The sequence below is a fragment of the Pan paniscus genome, chromosome 8 (genome assembly GCF_029289425.2).
Source record: "Pan paniscus chromosome 8, NHGRI_mPanPan1-v2.0_pri, whole genome shotgun sequence".
NCBI lineage: Eukaryota > Metazoa > Chordata > Mammalia > Primates > Hominidae > Pan > Pan paniscus.
Window position 1 is genome coordinate 13653513 of NC_073257.2, and position 21213 is coordinate 13674725.

The following is a 21213-nucleotide window of genomic DNA, read 5'->3' on the forward strand; positions in this document are numbered from 1 at the left end:
CTCTCCCCTGGGAGGTCACAGGGTCAGCTGCGATGCACAGAAACTCCCCGGGGTCAGTGGCTGGTCGCAGTGGCTCACGCCTGTAATCGTAGCACTTTGGGAGGCTGAGGTGGGCAGATCACGAGGTCAGGAGATCGAGACCATCCTGACTAACACGGTGAAACCCTGTCTCTAATAAAAATACAAAAAAATCAGCCAGGCGTGGTGGCGGGCGTCTGTAGTCCCAGCTACTCGGGAGGCTGAGGCAGGAGAATGGCGTGAACCCAGGAGGCGGAGCTTGCAGTGAGCTGAGATCGCACCACTGCACTCCAGCCTGGGCGACAGAGCGAGACTCCGTCTCAAAAAAAAAAAAAAAGAAACTCCCCGTGGTCGAGGCAGCGTCTGCCCAGCCTTGTGCGTAATGGAGGCCCCCCCAGAGGATCCCTCTTTCCTGTCTTCTTTTGATTTTGTTGGAGGACTGTCTGGATACCTGTGCGAGTAAATGGATTTGTTCCCCGAGGCCTCCTGTGGCTGCACAGGGCCACACGCCTGCCGGCAGCTTGGGTGGCCCCCTCAGTGCCTCTGTGGCTCCTTCTGTGGACACCAGCTCGTGGCTCGTGGGCCGCAGCTGCTCTGCACGGGGTGTGAGCCTCAGAACCTGCAGGCAGGCCAGGTGGTCAGGGAGGCACGTGCGAAAGTGGGGGTTCTCTCAGCGCAGCAACACCTTTTCTTCAGGTAGCACAGACTTTCTGGAAATGAGCTTCCCTGAGACCAGGTGTCTCTTCAGTCCCCTTCCTGGCATGAGAGTGCACTGTTTGAAGTTAATTATTGAGTTTTTACTCCTCGATACACATCAAAATAGTGGAGTAGAAAAATTTCATGAAATTAGAGTGACTAAAATATGCTTCACAACCCCTAACACAGCCATAAATTGCTTGTCCTGGGGAAGCTTTTCATGTTTTGTTAACAGCTGAGCATCACTCATGTGTCCTCTCAGCTGCATCTTAGACACAGTAGAATGTTCTCTTTTCAGCGTGCCCATGCGGATTTTAAAATTTCTGTGCAGCATGTAAAGTTTGCATTTTGAAACACAAATTCATGAAAACTATTTGTTTATGACTGTGAACTATGACTTTATTACTTTGAGAGTATTTTCCCTCAGAAAAACGGAATTCTGAATGGTTTTTCTTGGCCTTAATTCTGTGTAGACAGTTTTATTTTCAGTTATCTGTGAACATACAACTTTGTTGATGTTGTAGGATTCTGTTGTGCCTGGGTTTATTCCCTCCTAAAGTGGTATGTGAAATAGATTTATTTTTAAGATTAATGAATGTGATTTAACTTTATTTAGAACTTGTAACACCTCTTCAGATAAATAAATGTGGTTTTCAGTGTCACAGAACCCTGCTGGAAATCACTGACTTATATTGTCCTTACTTCTTCAGCTGACTGACTTGAAAAAGAGAAAACAAAACACTTATTTGAGCCTTTAAGTAGTGGAGTGAAAGGGACTGATTGAAAATATTTCCCTGTAGTGCTGGAGTAGGTGTCACTTCCCAGCATGAGTTTTGGGAAAGCGAGCTTGGTGGAGAGTCAGGAGGTCCGGGGTCAGGGTTCCTGTGAAGAGCAGGCTCATTGGGCGTGAGGGTCCCTGCGCGAGGGTCTCTGTGATGTGGAGGCTTACGGGGCGTGAGGGTCCCTATGAAGTGGGGGCTCACGGGGCGTGAGGGTCCCTGCGTGAGGGTCTCTGTGACATGGAGGCTTATGGGGCGTGAGGGTCCCTATGAAGTGGGGGCTCACGGGTCATGAGGGTACATGTATGAGGGTCTCTTGTGACGTGGAGGCTCACGGGACGTGAGGGTCCCTGCGTGAGGGTCTCTGTGACATGGAGGCTCACGGGGCGCAAGGGTCTCTATGAAGTGGGGGCTCACGGGGCACGAGGGTCCCTTCATGAGGGTCTCTGTGAAGTGGAGGCTCACGGAGTGTGAGGGTCCCTGTGACGTGGAGCCTCACAGGGCTCAAGGATCCCCGTGAAGTAGAGGCCCATGGGGCCCCGTGCTGAGCGTCCTGGAGCACATCACGTGCACTGGGGCTCATGACGGCATGGGGCGTCTTCTGGGTGCATCTGCTTCCTGGGTGGCAACGCTGTGGGCACATGAGGGATGGAAATCCCATGGGAGCTCTGCCGGAGGTGAAAGCCTGGCTGGCTTTCTTCTGGAAGCTCTTTGGCACTTCTGCAGCGAATGCCTTGAGTTTCACTGTGCAGAGCTCTTGCCCACAGCCTTGGTTTTACCTCCAGTTAGTGGATGCATTGCTGCTTCCTTTTTTGTGCCTTTTGTAACCCTTTGTTATGTGGTCTTTCTTACAATTATTTTATTTTTCTGGCCTTTTGTGGATCTCTTTCCAGATGTATAAATAGCTATTGTGGTTCTCTCTCCAGATGTATAAATAGCATATTTATGGGTAAATATTTTGCAGGAAAACTTTATGCCATTCTTTGAGTGTTTCTTAATCTGTCAACTTTACTTAATACTGACTCACTCTTGTACCTGATGCTGTAACAGCAACGTATCAGAGCTGTTGTGTAGTTTAGAAAATGCAGATGGGTGCTAAGGCACTGCTTACAGATATTCTAAGTGTTGGCTAAGAGCCTGCATCTGCTACGTACATACACACCGATATGCTATTGCTCTGTCACATATTTTGCAGTAACTTTTCCAGCATGCTGATATTTAACTGGAATTGCTGAAGATGGCAGGAATCTACCTAAAAGGCCATTTATTTATCCTTGTTTTATATGACACCAAATGTATTTTTCTAGTTCCTTTATTACCGAAGCCAGTTATTCGTTAAAATGCAATTTGAGGTCTTTGAGTGAATATCATTTAATTTACCTCTAAATATCTCCTAGCTTCATTTATTCAAAAATTTCACATTGATCATTTTTTTTTTTTTTGTCTGACTGTAATCTTACTCATTTTCTTAAAGAAGGACTCATACAGTGCTTTTGGGGTGGGTTCCACCAACCCTTGTGCTCACTGGTGTCTCGGCGTCACTCATCCTGGCCTGGCTGCACGTCCTGGCGGCTCTGCCGTGCTCGGCGGTCCGTGCTCAGCGGTCCATGCTCGGTGGTCCTGCTCAGTGGTCCATGCTTGGCGGTCCATGCTCTATGGTCCATGGGGTGCTCGGTGGTCCGTGCTCGGCAGCGGTTGGTGCTCGGCAGTCCGTGATCTGTGGCCCATGCACGGTGGTCCATGATCTGTGGTCCATGCTTGGTGGTCCGTGTTCGGTGGTCCATGGGACTGATCCTGCACACCATGTTGTTTTCCTATAACTTACGTACTTTGAGTGATGTGGTTATTCATTTCGCTGAGGTCTTATAAATCTTACTTTCGGGAATAATGCACTGATTTTGGTTTGTTTGATCATCACTAGGGCCACAGGAGAATGGTGTGCTGCTCGGCATGGAGTGAAGACCACCCCGTGTGCAATCTGTTCACCTGTGGGTTTGACCGGCAAGCCATTGGTTGGAACATCAACATCCCTGCATTGCTACAAGAAAAATAAGGACACCGGCAGTCCTTAGTTTCACTGTTTGCCAGCACAGACCTTTGATGGGTGCAGGCTTTTCTGCGTATTAATCAGCCATTTTTGTGAGAGTTTGACCCTGGAAAGGGTGCTTTGTATATGTTCTTTTCACATAGTGCCCAGCTTGCATGAAATGTACAGAGAAATGTGTGGTCATATTTTTTACTTTTGTCTTGTATATGTATGTATATTGGGTCCTCTGGGCAGTAGAGGCAAAGCTCACCTCCCATGTAGCACATGAAATGCTTGTGAGTTGTTGACATTGGACAGGTGAACAGTAGGGCATTACATTTGTGTGAATTAAATGTGAACTTCTGTATTACGTTGCGGCGTCGGCAGTCCTGCGTTCCCTGGAGTAACTGTACGTATCTGCCTGTGCTGGGAAGACTGGGGGGCTGCCTGTGTTGGCTGGCGACCAGCAGGATCGCTCCAGGATTTTGTGTTTACCTCGCGTGAAGTTCAGCATGTGCTGTCGTGTAGTCAGCTTCTACTCTAATTTCTGTTACAGTTCTGCAAAGGTAACCTGGAGTTTAGAAGTTAAAAAAAAGCATGGGATGTTGGATTTGCACCATTTGGAGTTTCTTTAGGAAAGAAAAGTTTTCTGCTTTTTTATAGAAAATCATTTCAGTCTCCCGAGGTCTCATGCTAGCAAATTTTGAAATAGGATTCTAATCACTGATTTCAAATATTAAGCAAAATGTAAAGCACTTTAATTTATAGCTATGGTTATAAACAGGTTTTAGATGTTTCAAATGACTTGTCCACTGAATGTCACTTGACCTTGATAAGAGGCCGCCTGCACACAGAGCCCAGTTAATTCTCCGCACCTCGGTTGTGTGCTTCCGAATGGGCTCACTCCCGTGGTGGTGTTTGAGAGCCAACAACACTACCTCAGAGACGGGTCTTTGGGAAACTTTGGGTCTCACTGTTGCCTGGCTGGAGCACTTTGGTTTATAGCTGGAATACTGAGTTCAGTTCAGAAGGCAGGAAAGACAGTCACACCGACGTGTCCTGAAGGTGTAGGCTCTCCACTTAGGCGCACAAGCTGACGGCCGCAGCCAGCAGGCCCCGGTGACGAGACACTTCCAGGTCCCGTGGTGGGGACGCCTCTCAGTGCCAGTCCCGCCACTGCTGAGGGAGCCTGGTGTTCTTGCCTTCTTGGAAATTACTGCTCACCTGGTATCTGTATGTTAATGTTTCTTGCTGAGTTACGGTTTTGATAAAGAGGCTCTCATTTCCTGCGTCTTGTATATTCAGTCCTTTCAATACGTCCACCTGGAGGCTCACCACTTGGAGAGACACAGGAAGGTAATATTTACAGCTGTCATGTGACATCCCCAGGTCTTTGTGTTTTGCCCTGTTTTACGGTGAGGTAGGAGGGAACCCATCTGGGGACCGGTAGGTGCAGGTGCAGTAGGACGTGGGACTTTTGGACCCGTCCTTTGGTGCAGCTCGCCAGGGATGAGAGGCACCTCCCTACTTGGGTCTTCAGGAGCTGGTCCAAGGAGCTTCGAATCTAAGTCATCTAGAATGACCCTGAAATGACTGACAGCCCCGGGCCCAAGAAAAACCCATAACCACCTCAGATGGAGCTGACGTGGCTAAGGGACAAACAGCGAATATTTCAGTCATTTTGATTTTACAAATAAAAAATGTGTTGTGTTTTTGTCCGACATTATTTCCTGACTGCACTGTTCTGAGAATGGAGTCCACCTGGTCCCTCTGGTTGATTAGAATCTCAGGTTTCAGCTCCTGCTGTCCTGAGCGAACTTGCCTGATGCAGGGCTGTGCTGTGTCCAGATGTTGCTGGGGCCTCACTTTTTCTCTTGGCTGGAGGTCCAATTGCCAGAGCCTCCCACACTGCACATACAAAGGTCTGAGCCCAGGGCAGCTTCCAGGGCCACTGCACAGGCCACCTGCTTGGGTTCCTTGGAGTTTAATTTGAAAGTCTGGGTGTCTTAGGATGATGGTTAGGAACATTGAAAAATGGCTGCAAATAGCCAAATCAAACTTAAGAACCAGATCTCTGCCAGATTAAACATTTTTGAAGCTTTTAAAAGTCAATATTCCTAGTGGCCACTGAGTTCCAGGCACACTGGTGCCCTTTACTGCCACAGCTGCTCACCTTGTCTGGCAAACTGGAGGGACCTCAGAAACTGGACTCCTGCATGTCCTTGGGGGCGCAGCCCTGCGGTGCTCAGGCAGAGCTCTCAGGAGCCGGGGCACCTTGCTGTTCGCTGCTGTGTCGTCTTCTAATGTGAGCTCATCCACTGCTGCTGCAGCGTGGTGATCAGGAGTCACAAACAAGATCGGGGATGGTGTGTGTGTGTGTGTGTGCACGTGTGTGTGGCTAAATTAAGTCATACTGTCAACCACACGTGATCTCGTCTGAAACAGTGTTTGGAAGTGGGAACAGTTTTGTCCTGTATGCTGATGTGTCCAGAATTTCATTTAATGATAGACGGAAAATGTGTGGTTACTGAAAACTGTATATGATACAGAATTTCATAAGAGCCATGCCGTTGGGCAAAGCAACTTTTTCAACCACTGCTCATCAGTTTCTGTAGAGACAAAAACACTGTACATATTTTGGAATCTGAAGAATCCTATGTAAATCATTTGTTTCTTAAATCTGTGAAAAACATGTTTCTTTGGAGGAAAATGTATGCATTTATAAGTGTTCCGTGGAATCAGTTTTTATTGTATCGATATAATTGTCTCTAAGTGTTGACTGTCTTCATTGCAATATGAAATTCATTAAAATGTCCATGTTCCATAATTACTATTATAAAAGCTTTGTGTTATTGGGAGTCTTATTATTTTTATAGTTTTTCATGTTTTGCTTTGGTGAAACATTGTGAATGACTATATAAACATCACGATGACCTAGAAATTGAACAAATATAATACTGGTCACTCGAAAAATTTTTAGACTTAAAAAGTCAGTTGTGTTTTGTGTCTATCTCTTATGCTAACATTAAACAATACATAATTATGTTGCTTCATCCCTCATCAGGACCCCGAAAACTTCCAAAAGCGTTAACAGTTTGACATAATTTTTGGTAAAGTTCCTCAGTATAATAAAATGCTCATACTGTTCTCATTGCAGTAAGCTTGTTTGAAAGTTAAAAAAAAATAGAGTTACAGAAAGTAGGTGCCATTTTCTGTGGGAGAATGCAAACCAGACTGGGAGTGGCTCCTGGGGGCTCCTGGTGCACGGCCATGTCTGACCCACGCGTGGAGGCTGAGGCTGAGGCCGAGGCTGAGACCAGGACTGGTGCTGTGGCTGTGGCTGAGGCTGAGGCCTAGGTTGGGGCTGAGGCTGGGGCGGAGGCTTTGGTTGAGGCTGTGGCCGAGGCTGAGACCAGGGCTGTGGCCGTGGCTGTGGCTGAGGCTGAGGCTGCTGCGGTCTCAGCAAGTGGAGAGTCTGGGAGGGTTCTTGCTTGAGCAGATAGTGGCTCCTTCACACTGGCGAGGCCACTGCCTAAACTGCATTGGCGCTGGGAGTATCTTCACACCCAGAAAGGCAGACCATTTCTCCACTGGTTACTTAACTTTCTCACCTTCCTCCTTAATAGCCTGCGATTATTGTCTAAATTTCATAATGTTACATCTTCAGTGAATTTAAAAGTTCATGCTCTATTAGTATCAAGAATCCAGATAGAAATGCTTACACATTGCTGTGATTTCACCAAAACGCCAGGGCACTGGTCTCCCTTACTATCCATAGGTTTACTGTTTTTCCCTAATAACTTAGAATTTAAAAAACTATGCTAAAATTTGGGAACACCTGAATTTATTATATGTAACATATACAATTCATCGTATAGTGGGAAGAAGCTGAAAATGAAATTAGCCAAAAGTCTTGTGTGATTTTTTTTTTTTTTTAATTAAAAAAATTTTTTTTGCGACAGGGTCTCACTGTGTTGTCTAGGCTGGTCTCGAACTTCTAAGCTCAAGCAGTTGCTCACCTTTGCCTCCCAAAGTGCTAGGATTATAGGCTTGAGCCACCGCGCCTGGCCAAAAGTCTTGTGTAATTTAAAATTAATTTTAGTAGAATATCTTTTATTAAGCAGCTTTTGGTCAAAATGAAAATGAACTAAGCAGGTCTTTGGAGATGCAGGAGCTCTGTGTGGAAGTCAAGCTAGTTTCCTGGGGCCTGTTGGTTTGTGGGCCGAGTGGAGAATAGTGAGGAGCTGCCTTGGGTATCTGGTCATGGAGGCTTCTCTGAGGTTAGTCAAGGCACCAGGAAGTGGTGGGGAGAGTTTCCAGTGAGCAGAGTGCCATAAGCAAAAACAAGGTGAGCTTGGCACACTTCAGGTGCTGAGATCAGAGTGTGACCAGAGTGCAGGTGAAATGTGGTGGCCCCGGGGGGCTGGGGTGACATGCAGGCACCGTCTCACCCAGAAGCTCTGGGGAAGAGTGTGGATTTCATCCTCTGCACCTGAAAGGGTGAATATCAGAAGTGGGGAGACTGCCCAGTCATCCAGGTGAAGGATGTTGGTTGCCCGGGCTGTTGTTGGCAGTAGGATGGAGAAAGAGGATGGATTGAGATCTAAGGGTTAGAACAGGCAGTTCTTGCTGGAAAGAAGTGTTCTTCATTCTACAGTTCAGAATAGGAAAGGTATTGACTGTGCAGGCATTTCTTAGTGTACTCAAAAGATGTTTCAAGCACCGACAACCTAAAATATATGATCAGGATTTTCCCCTTAAAGAGTTGATGATGAGTTAGGAAATGTCAGTCACAACTTGGAGACATCATTATCTTAGCTAAGTTCATCTGTCACCCATGCTGATGAGCACCTTGCCCCCCCGACTCCACAGACTCTGCCTCCCTCTCACCTGGGCACCACGTCTACCTCTCACATGGATGCTGTCGGAGTGGTCATGCCCTGGTATGTGACACCCTGTCTAGGCATGATTGATTGGGGGTGGGAGGGTCTCAGGCCTTCAGACTTGGCCTGGAACACCACCACTAGCTCTCTTGGGCCTGTAGTTTGCAGATGACAGACTGCAGGACTTCTCAGCCTCCATAATCACATGAGCCAGTCCCTCATCACAAGTCTTTGTGTATCTATATACATCCTATTGGTTCTGTTTCTCTGGAGAACCCTGACTAATACAGTGACCTATTTAGTTAATGGTTCTAGTACTGTTTGTTTTCCACATGAAATGAAGTAATCTATTTGGATCCATACCTCACACCAAACAAAAATGAATTCCAGCATTAACTGTTAAATTTTAAAGGAGAGACATCAAAATTAAAATTTTTTTTATAACTTTAGATTTATTAAAGTTCTTTAAAAATGCATTAAGCATACTAGAAAAGATGGATGAATTCAGCTACATTAAAATTAAAAGATTCTGTTCATTATAAGACACCGTTAGGGTGAAATGATAAACCACAAGTGGTAGTTGCAACATATATAATTCACAAAGGACTGCTATCCAGGATAGTGAACAAAATAAGATTTTATATATCTATAGGAGAATTGGAAATTGAACAGCAGACCTGAATAGGTATGTAACAAAAGAGAAAATATGAGTAGCCAATAACAAAATACAGAAATTGAGAACTTGAAAATTAAGGCCAAAATGAAATGCCATTTCACAGTCATTAGATTGGAGGGAAAATCTGTGGAGCATATATAGACTACTGGAACTTTGCACCCTGTTGGTTGGGGTCTAAAGTAATAGAGCAACTTTGGAAACATTATCTTGGAAGTCTGGCTGTGTGCATACCTCTGTGCCCAGCACACTAGGTGTGTGTTTAGAATACGGTTGATTATGCTGTAATGTCTAGAGCATTTGCATTAGAATCATCTTGAGTGTTTGTTAAAATGGAGACCTCTGGGTCTCTAGAAGCTACTGACTCAGAATCTCTGGGGAATGGTGACCTGCCTTTTATAATAAACATGCTCTCACGTGGGATTCTGCTGTCCAGTTTGAGAACCACTGTTCTAAAGAACTTGAACATGTGTTGGGAGACTGTGCAGGGTGATAGTATCAAACTAGAAACAACACGAACATCCACAGGGGTAAACTGGCAAATCTACACAGAGTTAGCACAGAGCGGTAAAATCGGAGAACACCACGCTACACACAATCCTTGATCTTAGGAACATAATGTGGAATGAAAACATAGGCACTGAAGACCACAGACATATGAAACCATTTTCATAAAGTACAAAAACAAGCAAAACCAAACCACGTCTGCCAGTCCGTCTATCTAATCCGTGGTCACCTATTTTGGGGGCAGAGGGTAGGATTGGGAAGAGCTCAGAATTGGCAGTGTTTGGTTCTTAATTTGGATGGTGGGAACATGTTTTTTTTTTTTTTGAGACAGTGTCTCACTGTGTCACCCAGGCTGGAGCGCACTGGCTCAATCATGGCTCACTGCAGCCTTGACCTCCTGGGCTCAATCGATCCTCCCACATCAGCCTCCCTAGTAGGTGGGACTACAGATGCATGCCACCACACCTGGGTAATTTTTGTATGTTTTTGTAGAGTCAGGGTTTCGCCATGTTGCCCAGGCTGGTCTTGAACTCCTGGGCTCAAGCAATCTGAGTATTCATACTTTATAATACTTTACAATTAGAAGGAATTTTTTATACTATTCCTTCAGTGTACCTAATATTATATAATTAAAAGAGTAAGAAATTCTAAAGAGAAAATGTGTGTTATTCCAAAGATGGATAAAGTGAGTGCTGATAAGATGGGGGATTTATACCAATATTTTTTGATAGCATCAGTTTTAAACTCATCATTGAAGAGCCATATTTTATTCACTTCACATATTAGTACTTTTTCCATTTATAAACATGTAGTTTTATTATTCTAAGCTATCTGATATTCAGGCAGTGTGCACATTTCATAGGAGGAAACACAAAGCCAATTTTGCTCCAAGATAATGTCCTTGAGAAAATGGTCACTGAGGAAGTTGTTGAAAGGCAGTGTGTTACACTGTGTCAAAACTGGGCTGCTTTCAAATACATTTTAGAAATCCCAGCTTTAAAGTAGGAAATGTAATAAGGATTTCATTTGCCAGGTGTGATCATAAAACAATAAAAGTAGTTTTCTAATGTTGCTCATAAACTGGGACTGAAAATCATTTCAAATCCAGGAGACAGTCCACAAATGGTTATTGAGCAATGGCCACATATTGGAATAAAAATTTTTATTTTCAGTCTGTGTTTTGGGAAAACAGCATTTCATTGCATAGGTGGATAAGTTCTAGAATATTGGCTAAACATATAATCATTTTCTATAATGCATATGCATTACAAAAGTTTTATAGCTCCTGAAGTATTACGGAGTTTTCTAGCTCCATAATACAAAAATGTTCTACTGATAAACTTTATTTTCTTTCTTTTTCAGTAATAAAATTAATTGTATATGTTCTCTGACCACTCCCTGTCCGAAGGAGCTAATTTTAGTTTTCCTCTCTTTTGAAACAGCTTTGTTCTGGTATTCTGGTGTAACAGACAACACACCAGACATATTTAAGGTATAAAACGTGATTTCCTTTGACAGGCATTTACCATGAAATCATCCCCACAACCGAAATCATGCACAATCCCCCAGGGAAGTCACCCGGGCCCTTCCCTGTTCCCTGCACTGCCCCTCCTCACCCCCACTCCACCCTTGGGGAAACACTGGTCTACCTTCTGTCACTAGAGATTAATTTGCATTTTCTATAATTTTGTATAAATGCAGTTATACAGTATGTATTTTTTGGTTTCTTTCACTTAGAAAAATTATTTTGAAAGATTTATTGCATATCCCAATCTATTTCTTCTCATTGTGAGTAGGATTTTGTCATGTGGATAAACCACATTCATCTGTTTACCTGCCGATGGACATTTAGATTGTTTCCAGTTTTTGGCTATTTCAAATAAAGCTGGTATGAACACTTGTGTGCAAGTCTCTGTGGTGACATGTTTTCATTCTCCTGGGCGAATTCCTATAAATGCTGATTTTGAACCTTGAGAGCCTGCCATACCTTTCCCAGTGTGACCATTCTGGAGACCTCTGGTTTCCATTCCAACATGTGAAAGAGCTTGGAAGTCGTTTCTGTCTCCCTCACCATAAAAAGGCAAAAAACAGAAAACAGTGATTTTTCTTAGATCACAACAGAGAGTTGTGGTCACAGGGCAAACGGGTGACCCAAAACCGGAGAAACAGGCAGATACAGAGAATGATGGCTTCCGGAAGAGCAGCTGCTGGAGCCAGAAATGGGTCGGGACCCCACATGGGGCCATGGAGGCATTGACAGAGGCTGGGGCTGGCTGTGGACTGAGGGCTCCCAGATGTCTGGTCTGCTGGCTGCCTCAGTTTCATGGGTTCTCTTTCCAGGAGCACCAAGTTCCAATGGTGAAGACGGGAGAAGGATCCCCTCCAGTGCGGTGAGGGGAGGGAAGGTGACTGTGAATTCAGCTAGAGCTTTCTCCCTACAGACCCACTCTGCAAGGGCAAGGCCTTCACCAGCACATCTGACCTGGGGGGAGGGAAAATCACTCGGCTCCAGCCTCTTAGTCTTCCTGTCTCAGGGGGCAGTACCTTGAGGATCATTTGTGAAGGTCACAGCCACAGACGTGTGCAGGCCCCCTGAAAACACAAGACCAAATCATGGGACTACAGACCCCTCCCCTCCCCTTTCCCTCCCCTGCCTTCCTTTTTCCTCCCCTCCCCTTCCCCTCCCCTCCCCTTCCCCTCCCCTCCCCTCCCCTCTTCCACCTGGCCTCACAACTACAGAGCTCCTGAATAAGGACAGTCAAGGGGGCCACAGCTCTGACTCTACTTAAGAAGGAGTTTCAAGGGAAATCAAGACAACGGGAGAGAAAAGCAAAGACACCAGAGGAGATTGGAGACTTGCAGCTACAGCAGACAATGAGCCCAGCCTCCCTCCTAGACAGAGGCATAAAACCTCACACCAAAGGCCTGCTTACCTCAGTGCCTTCTGCTGAATACATCATGTTTAGCTTTCAGCTGAAGATGAGAAGGCATGCCAAAAGTCAAAACACAATCTGAAGAGACAGAATATCAGACCAGACTCAGATATGGCAGAGACACTAGAATTAGCAGACATGAATTTAAAAACACCTATGATGAGTATGCCAAGGGCTCAAGTGGGAAAAGTGAACAACAAGCAAGAACAGTTGGGTAATGTAGGCAGATAAATGGAAATCCTAAGAATAAAAATACTAGAAATAGAGAACACTGTAATAGAAATGGAGAATGCTTTTGATTGGCTTTTAGCAGACTACACATGGCTGAGAAAAGCATCAGTGAACTTCAAGACAGGTCAATAGAAACCACTCAAACTGAAAAGCAAAGTGAAAAAAGAATGAAAAAGGCAGAATGGTATCCAAGATTTGTGGCACAATCACAAAAGATATAATATGTGTGTTTGGGAATACCAGGAGGAGAAAGAGAAAGGATGAGGTGAAAGATGTAAAGTAATAGTTGAAACCTTTCCAAAATTAATAGGAAAAACCAGACTACAAATCAAGAAAGCTCAGGGAATAAATACCAAATAGATAAATACCAAGAGACTTGGTCAACACTTAGGCACATTATATTCAAACTGCAGAAAACCAAAGACAAAAAGAAAATCTTGAAAGACTTCAGGGCAAAAATACTTTATCTATGGAGGAACGATAATAATGACATCAGATGTCAGGAACCAATGCAGCTAAGAAGAGAATGGAGTGAAATGTTTAAAGTCTGGAAAGAAATGACCATCAATAAAGAATTTTGTGTCCAGAGAATTGTCCTGCAAAAGTGAGGGAGAAATAGTTTCCGAGACAAAAACAGGAAATATGTGCATTTATCTGTATCCTGCAGTTTGAAAAAAATTTACCAGTTAGTTATAATCACTTTTAGCACAAGTTCTGTCAGATTTTCTACCTTGGGATAGGAGCAGTTGGTTTATTTTCTTACTTTGATGTACTGTGATGGTGAGAACCCTTAATACAATGTATGACCAAAGTGGAGAAGGTGAACTCCATGTTGTTCCTGATCTGAAAGAGAAAGCACTCAGTATATCACCATTAATTAGGATATTAGCTCTATGTTTTCCACAGATGTTCATCAAGTTGAAGGAGTTCTCTTCACTGATTGCTGAAGAGTTATTAACAGAAATGGATGTAGGATATTTTTTCCGATTTTTTTGGTGTTTATTGAGATAGCCATATGGTTTTTCTTTTATAGGTTGTTAATATGATTTACATTAATGGATTTATGAATGTTAACCTTGCATTTTTGAAGATAAACCCAGTTTTGTCATACTGTACTATTTTTATATTGTTGCATTTGATTTACAATTATTTTGTTAAGGATTTTTGTGTCTATATTCATGAGAGAGACTGGGCTGCAGTTTTCTTCTGAAGTCTCTGTCTGATTTTAATATCAGCATAATGCAGGCCTCATAGAGTTGGAAAGCTTTCCCTATTCTTCAGTTTTCTGAAAGAGTTTGTGTAGAATTGGTATTATTTTTACCTTAAATGTTTGGTAGAATTCATGAGTGAAGCAATATGGATATGGAGTTTTCTTTGTGAAAAGGTTTTAAACTATAAGTTAAATGTATTAGATATGGGGATATTCAGGTTATTGATTTCTACTTGAGTTAAATGTTGACAGCTTATGTTTTTCAAGGAATTCCTTCATTTCACCTAAACTATTGAATTTATTGGCATAAAGTTGTTCATATTATTCCATTCTCATCCTTTAATATCTGTAGAATCTATAATAATGTCACCTCTCTCATTCCTGATATTGGTAATTATGTCTTCCTTTGTTTCCTGATTAATCTGGCTGAAGGTCTATCAGTTGATTGATACTGTTAATGAACAAAATGTTGGTTCATTGATTTTTCTATTTCGTGTGGTATTTTATTGTTTTCTGCCCTGATTTTTATTATTTCCTTTCTTCTCATTACTTTTGAGCTTACTTTGTTCTTCTTTTTTCACTGAAGGTGGAAGCTGAGATCTTTGATTTAAATCGAAGTTTCAAAATTACATTTCCATATCTAACTGCATAGATGGGAACTTTTAAAATAGGTGACACGTGTGTTTTTTTTTGTTTGTTTTTTGGTTGTTGTTATTGTTGCTATTGTTTTTAAGTGAAAACATTAGGAAAAATAGTCACAAAAACATAAAAGTCATCTTTACCAGAATGAAACCATGTTTCATAGCCCTTTATCTTTATGAAACATTGTACAGTTACTTTACAGTTATTTTCTGTTTTTTTTTCTCAAGAACGGAATGTGTATTTTTCAAATGTAAAATTGAACTTAAATTTAAAACATCATCATCTGGAGTGGTTGAAATGTGCCTCTGTTTGGGAAATGCATGGGGATGATTAATTATCCTAATTCAGTGCCATCGGATGCAGCCGTGGGTGCTCAGACAGCTCCTATGTCAGGCTTCCCTTTTCCAGCCCATGTGAAAACAGAGAAGGGCTGGGTGGTGCGGGGCTTGGTACCTTTCCATGAGGCCAGGGTGTCCTGGTGGCAAGGCTCTCAGCAAACCTCTCCTCCCAGCCACCACAGATTTTCTTCTCTTTCCTGCCTTTCTGCTGTGGCTGTCTGTCCCAGGTGACATGCTGTCCTCAGCAACGGAATCATTGAACGACGCTCCCAGCCTCTGGCTTTACATTTCTCTCCTTGTAGATAAGTTTGTTTATGAAAGCTGTTATTTTCTTACCAACAGCTAAGATGTCTTGAGGGACTGATTAATGATATTCCTTGCCCAAACTAAAACAGGCTGAAGCAGCGTTGTGCTTCCATTTCTTTCTTTTCATTTTTTAGCTGAAGTCTTGTGCTTGCGTTGTTACTTTTAGCTTCACTCCATGGTTTTGCAGCATCTTTTGAAGTCACATATGGACTTGAGCCCACTCTGAACAAGGGAGGACCACACTGTTGCCCTTTCTGGGTTAGGCCCCTCCAGCAGGCACTGAAGGTATCTCCAGTTCTCGCATGGCTACTTCAGGAAAGGGTGAAATGCCGACCGTGGGCGACACAGCAGGCCTGCAATAGAGATTGCCCAGGAATCGTCAGTATCCACTGCAAGGAACTCACTCCATGTTTGATGTATTTGGGAAGCAGTATGTATTTCCTGTTAATTTTCTAGTTCGTGGTTATGTTCTGTATTTCAAAGATTTCCAAATGTGCCAGGAAAGAGGAACCCCACAATATTCCATCCAAGTAACCACTGCCTGTGGGATGAAGAATCCATTTAAAATGTTGTCTCTTCCAGTAGCTCTGTAAATGACTGGATGCTCTGGAGAGTGGGTTCAACGCTGTCAGAAAACAGTGCATGACTAGCGCAGCCCTCGTGAGTGAGCGACTGGGGTGGGACTGCGGCAATTCTCCTGAGTGAGTGACCATAGGGGCCCGGGCAGCTCTCCTGAGTGAGCGACTGGTGGGGCCGGGGCAGCTCTCCTGAGTGAGTGACCGGAGGGTCCCGGGCAGCTCTCCTGAGTGAGCGACTGGTGGGGCCGGGGCAGCTCTCCTGAGTGAGCGACTGGTGGGGCCGGGGCAGCTCTCCTGAGTAAGCGACTGGTGGGACCGTGGCAGTTCTCCTGAGTGGTGACCGGAGGGGCCGGGGCAGCTCTCCTGAGTGAGCGACTGGTGGGGCCTGGGCAGCTCTCCTGAGTGAGCGACTGGTGGGGTTGGGGCAGCTCTCCAGAGTAAGCGACTGGTGGGACCGTGGCAATTCTCCTGAGTGAGCGACTGGTGAGGCTGGGGCAGCTCTCCTGAATGACTGGCCGGTGAGGCGATCCTCCCTGCTGATTTTGTAAGGAAAGAGCCTTACCAGACCCCAAAGACCACACCCAAGGGTGCCTTCAGACATAGTCTCTGGTATTTTTTTAAACTAATATTTAAATGTTACCAACATTTATGAAGCAAAAGGTTTAAAATTCAGATTTTTGACTTTTCTTGCAAATATTAGAATACCAGACAAAACTGGGCCAGCATCTCCACATTGCAACTGGTGGAGCTGCAGAGGGGCCACCCTGTCTAGATACCTGCGCCAGGACCAGGTCAGCACCATCCTTAACCGCCGGAACTCTTGCAGGAATTTGAATTTGCACCCTATGAAATGCATGCTGGCCACTTTCTAAATTTTCTCTTTGAGCCAACTTCTGTGCAGATCCCCAGACTCTGCCACCTGGATGTCATGGATGTCCTGGATGGCAGAAACTCATGATATCAACATTTATTTTTCCACAGCATTTTATTATGAAAATTTTCAAACCTACAGAAAAATTGAAAGATTTTTTTCAGTGAAAGCCCATATTTCCACCACTTAACTTTATGATTAACATTTTACATTCCTGTTTTATCACATATTCATCTATTCTCTATCCCTCTACCAAACCATTTTATCTTTAGATGTTAGTTTTTAGGGCAATTTTAGGCTTACAGCAAAGTTGAGCAGAAAATGCACAGTTGTTGCATATCCCTCTGCCCCCACACATGCGTGGCCTCCTTCACTGTCAGCATCCCCCACCAGAGGGTGCACTCAGTACAATTGAAGAGTCAGCATTGTCACATCATTATCACCCCACATCCACAGTTTACATTAGGGTTCACTCTCGGTTTTGGACATTCTATGGGTTTGGACAAATGTATAATGACATGGATCCATCATTTTAGTATCATGCACAGTAGTACTGCTGCTCCAAAGAAACCTCTGTGCTCCACCTATTCATCCCTCCCTCTCCTCAGCCTTGGCAGCCACTGATTTTTTAAAAAATTACCTTCACTTATAGTTTTGCCTTCAGAATGTCAGAGTTGGAATCCTACAGCATGTAGCCTTTTCATATTGGCTTCTTTCACTTAGCAATATGCATTTAAGGTTCCTGCATGTCTTTTCATGGGTTGGTAACTCATTGCTTTTTGCTACTGAATCATATTCCATTGTCTGGATATCCCAGAGTTTATCCATTCACCCACTGAAGGACATCTTGGTTACTTCCAAGTTTTGGCAATTATGAATAAAAATGTTATAAACATCTGTGTGCAAGTCTTTGTGTAGACATACATTTTCAACTTCTTTGGGTAAATACCAAGAACAGCAACTTTTGGATCATATGGTAAGAGTATGTTTAGTTTTTTAAGAAATTGCCAAACTACCAGATATGGTTTGGCTGTGTCCTTACCTGAATGTCATCTTGAATTGTAACTCCCACAATTCCCACGTGTTGTGGGAGGAACCTGGAGGGAGGTGATTGAATTACGGGGGTGGGTCTTCCTGCACTGTTCTCATCATAGTGAATGAGTCTCAAGAGATCTGATGGTTTTAAAAAGAGGAGTTCCCCCTGCACAAACTCTCTCTTTGCCCACCACTATCCATGTAAGACTTGCTCCTCCTTCATTCCGTTATGATTGTGAGGTCTCCCCAGCTTTGTGGCACTGTAAGTCCATTAAACCTCTCTTTCTTCCCAGTCTTGGGTATGTCTTTATCAGCAGCATGAAAATGGACTAATAAGCTACCTTTCAAAGTAGCTGCACCATTTTGCTCTCCCACCAGAAGCAAATGAAGGATCCTGTTGCTCCATATCCTTGTCAGCATTTGGTATTGTCAGTATTTTGGATTTTGGCCATTGTAATAGGTGTATGGTAGTATCTCATTATTGCATTGTTGTTTTAATTTACAGTTCCTTAATGACATATGTTGATGAGTATCTTTTCATGTGCTTACTTGCCATCTGTATATCTTCTCTGGTGAAGTGTCTGTTCAGACCTTTGGCCCATTTTTAAGTTGGGTTATTTTCTTTTCTTTTTCTTTTTTTTTTTTTTTGAGACAGAGTCTCGCTCTGTCACCCAGGCTGGAGTGCACTGGCACGATCTCGGCTCACTGCAAGCTCCGCCTCCCAGGTTCATGCTGTCCTCCTGCCTCAGCCTCCCAAGTAGCTTATTATTGAGTTTTAAGAGTTCTTTGTATATTTTGGATAACAGTCCTTTATCAAATGTGTCTTTTGCAAGTACTTTCTCCTATCCTGTGGCTGGCTCCAGGATCTGTAGTGATATCCTCTATTTTGTAATTTTGGTGATTTGTACCTTCTGTTTATCTTTGTCAGCCTAGCTAGAGGTCTATCAATTTTATTGATTTCCTTTTGGGGGTGTGGGGATGGAGAAGTAGCTTTTTGTCTCATTGATTTTCTCTCGTTTTCCTTTTAAGTTTAATTAATTTCAATTTTAATCTTTGTTATTTCCCCTTTCTGCTTGTTTTGGATTTACTTTGCCTTTTCTAATTTCTTGAGGTAAGAACTTAAATGATTGATTTCTTTCTTCTTTTCTAATATAAATGTTATGTGCTATAAATTTCCCTGTTTGAATTGCTTTAGTGATATCCCACACATTTTGGTGTGTTTATTTTAATTTGTATCCAGTTCCATGCATTTTAAATTTCTTTTAAAACTTTCCATTTGACGTATGGTTCATTTAGAAGTATGTTGTTAATTTCAAGCACTTGGATGTTTTCCTGTTCTTTCTGCTATTGATTCTAATTCTGCTATTCATTTGTTCCACTGTGGTCAGAGAACATACTGCATGATTTCAATTATTTAACATTTCCCAAGTTTTGCTTTTATGGCCCAGGATATGTTCTATTTTGTTACAAGTTTGATGAGTGCATACAAAGAATCTGTATTCTGCTGTCATTGGATGGAGTCTTCTGTAAAATTCAATAGATCTCATTGGTCAATATTGCTTTCTTTTATATTTTTGATGAATTTTTCTTGTACTATAAATTGTTGAGAGTGGGGTGATGAAATTCTCAGTATAATTGTGGATTTGTCTATTTATTCTTTCAACCTTGTTTTGCTTCATGTATTTTGAAGCTCTGTCATTTGGTGCATACATATTTAGGATCATTATGTCTTCTCATTTATCCTTTTATCATCATGTAATGTCCCACTTTATCCTAGTAATTTTATTTGCCCTGAAGTCTACATTTTTTTGATATTAATATAGCTACTCTGGCTTTAATTTTTTATTTATTTTATTTTATTTTATTCTATATTTTGAAACAGTGTCTCTCTCTGTCACCCAGGCTGGAGTGCAGTGGTACGATCATGGCTCACTACAGCCTTGAACCCCTGGCTCAAGCAAACCTCTTGCCTCAGTGTCCCTAGTAACTGGGACTACAGGCATGTGCCACCATACTTGGCTTGCTTTTTTAAATTAATGTTTGCATGATATATCTTTTTCCATCCTTATCCTTTTTGTTTCAAGTTAAGAAAAAAGATAAGGGTGTCTGAAGTGAGTTTCTTGTAGGCAGCATATAGTTGGGTCAGGTTTTTAAAAAATTCATCCTGCCAATTGCTGACTTTTAATTGCTATATTTAGACTAATTACATTTAAAGTAATCATTGATATGTTAGGACTTAAGACTGTTGTCTATTTGTTTCCTTTATCATTTCTGTTTTCTTGCCTTATATGTTATTTGGACTTTTTTTTACAATTCCATTTTGATTTATTTATAGTGTTTATGAGTATACTGCTTCATATAATTTCTATTAGTTGCTTTAAGTATTACAATATACATACACAACATCACAATCTACTGGTATCAGTATCTGTCTTAGCACTTTGAGTGAAATGTACAAAACTTACTTTCAATTAGTTCAATTTGTTCTTTCTACTTTTAAAATATTGTCATGAGTATTGCTCTGACAATAAAATTGTCTCAAGTATTTGCTCTGCATACATCAACCACATCGGATGGTTTTCTCGTTTTTGCTTCAACCATCAAATATGATTTTAAAAACTCATGAGGAAAAGAATAATGTGTCCTATTTATCCCTATTTTTACCTATTTATATGTTCTTCCTTCTTTTCTGAGGTTCCAAGTCTCCTCTTACTCTAATTTCCTTTCTGTTTGGAGAGCTTCCTTTAGCCACATTTTAAGTATAGGTCTACTAGCAACACATCCCTTTATATATTTTCATCTGTAAACATCTTTATTCCTCCCTCATTCCTGAGGGATATTTTTGCTGGATATAAAATTTAGGGTTGACAATCCTTTTAGCACTTGAAAACTGTTGTACCACCTTCTATTGGCCTCCATGGTTTCAGATTAGAAATCTGCTATATTTGAGTAGGTTTTCCACTGTTGGTAATATGCTGCTGCTTCTTGGCAGCTTTTTGTTTTCTTTTTCTTTTTTTGAAATGGAGTCGCGCTGTGTTGCCCAGGCTGGAGTGCAGTGGCATATCTTCGCTCACTGTAAGCTCCACCTCCCAGGTTCACATCATTCCCCTGCCTCAGCCTCCCGCGTAGCTGGGATTACAGGCGCCTGCCACCATGCTCGGCTAATTTTTTGTATTTTTTTAGTAGAGATGGGGTTTCACCATGTTAGCCAGGATGGTCTCGATCTCCTGACCTCGTGATTGACCCACCTCGGCCTCCCAGAGTGCTGGGATTACAGGCTTGGCAGCTTTTAAACATGTTTTTATTAGTTTGTAGTCTTTAGAAGTTTAGTTACAATGTGTCTTGGCATGAATTTCTTTGGGTTTATCCTGCTTGGGACTTACCAAGATTCTTTAGTCTTTAGGTTTATGTCTTTTGCCAAATTTGGCCAATTTTCAGCTATGATTTCTTTGAATCATTTTCTCAGCCCCACACACTTTTTCCTGTC

At 42.6% G+C, this 21213-nt stretch overlaps 1 protein-coding gene across 4 annotated transcripts in view; it reads left to right on the top strand.

Moving 5' to 3' along the window:
- Positions 1-11490, top strand: part of WDR37 (WD repeat domain 37) — an 82727-nt gene extending 71237 nt beyond the window's left edge. For all 4 annotated transcript variants that reach the window (XM_003827762.5, XM_008953093.5, XM_055092351.2 and 1 more), the window contains one exon: positions 3415-11490. In XM_003827762.5, the coding sequence (XP_003827810.1) occupies positions 3415-3546 (132 nt within the window). In that variant the 3' untranslated portion in view covers positions 3547-11490. The remainder of the gene's footprint in view (positions 1-3414) is intronic.
- The last annotated feature ends 9723 nt before the right edge of the window (positions 11491-21213 follow it).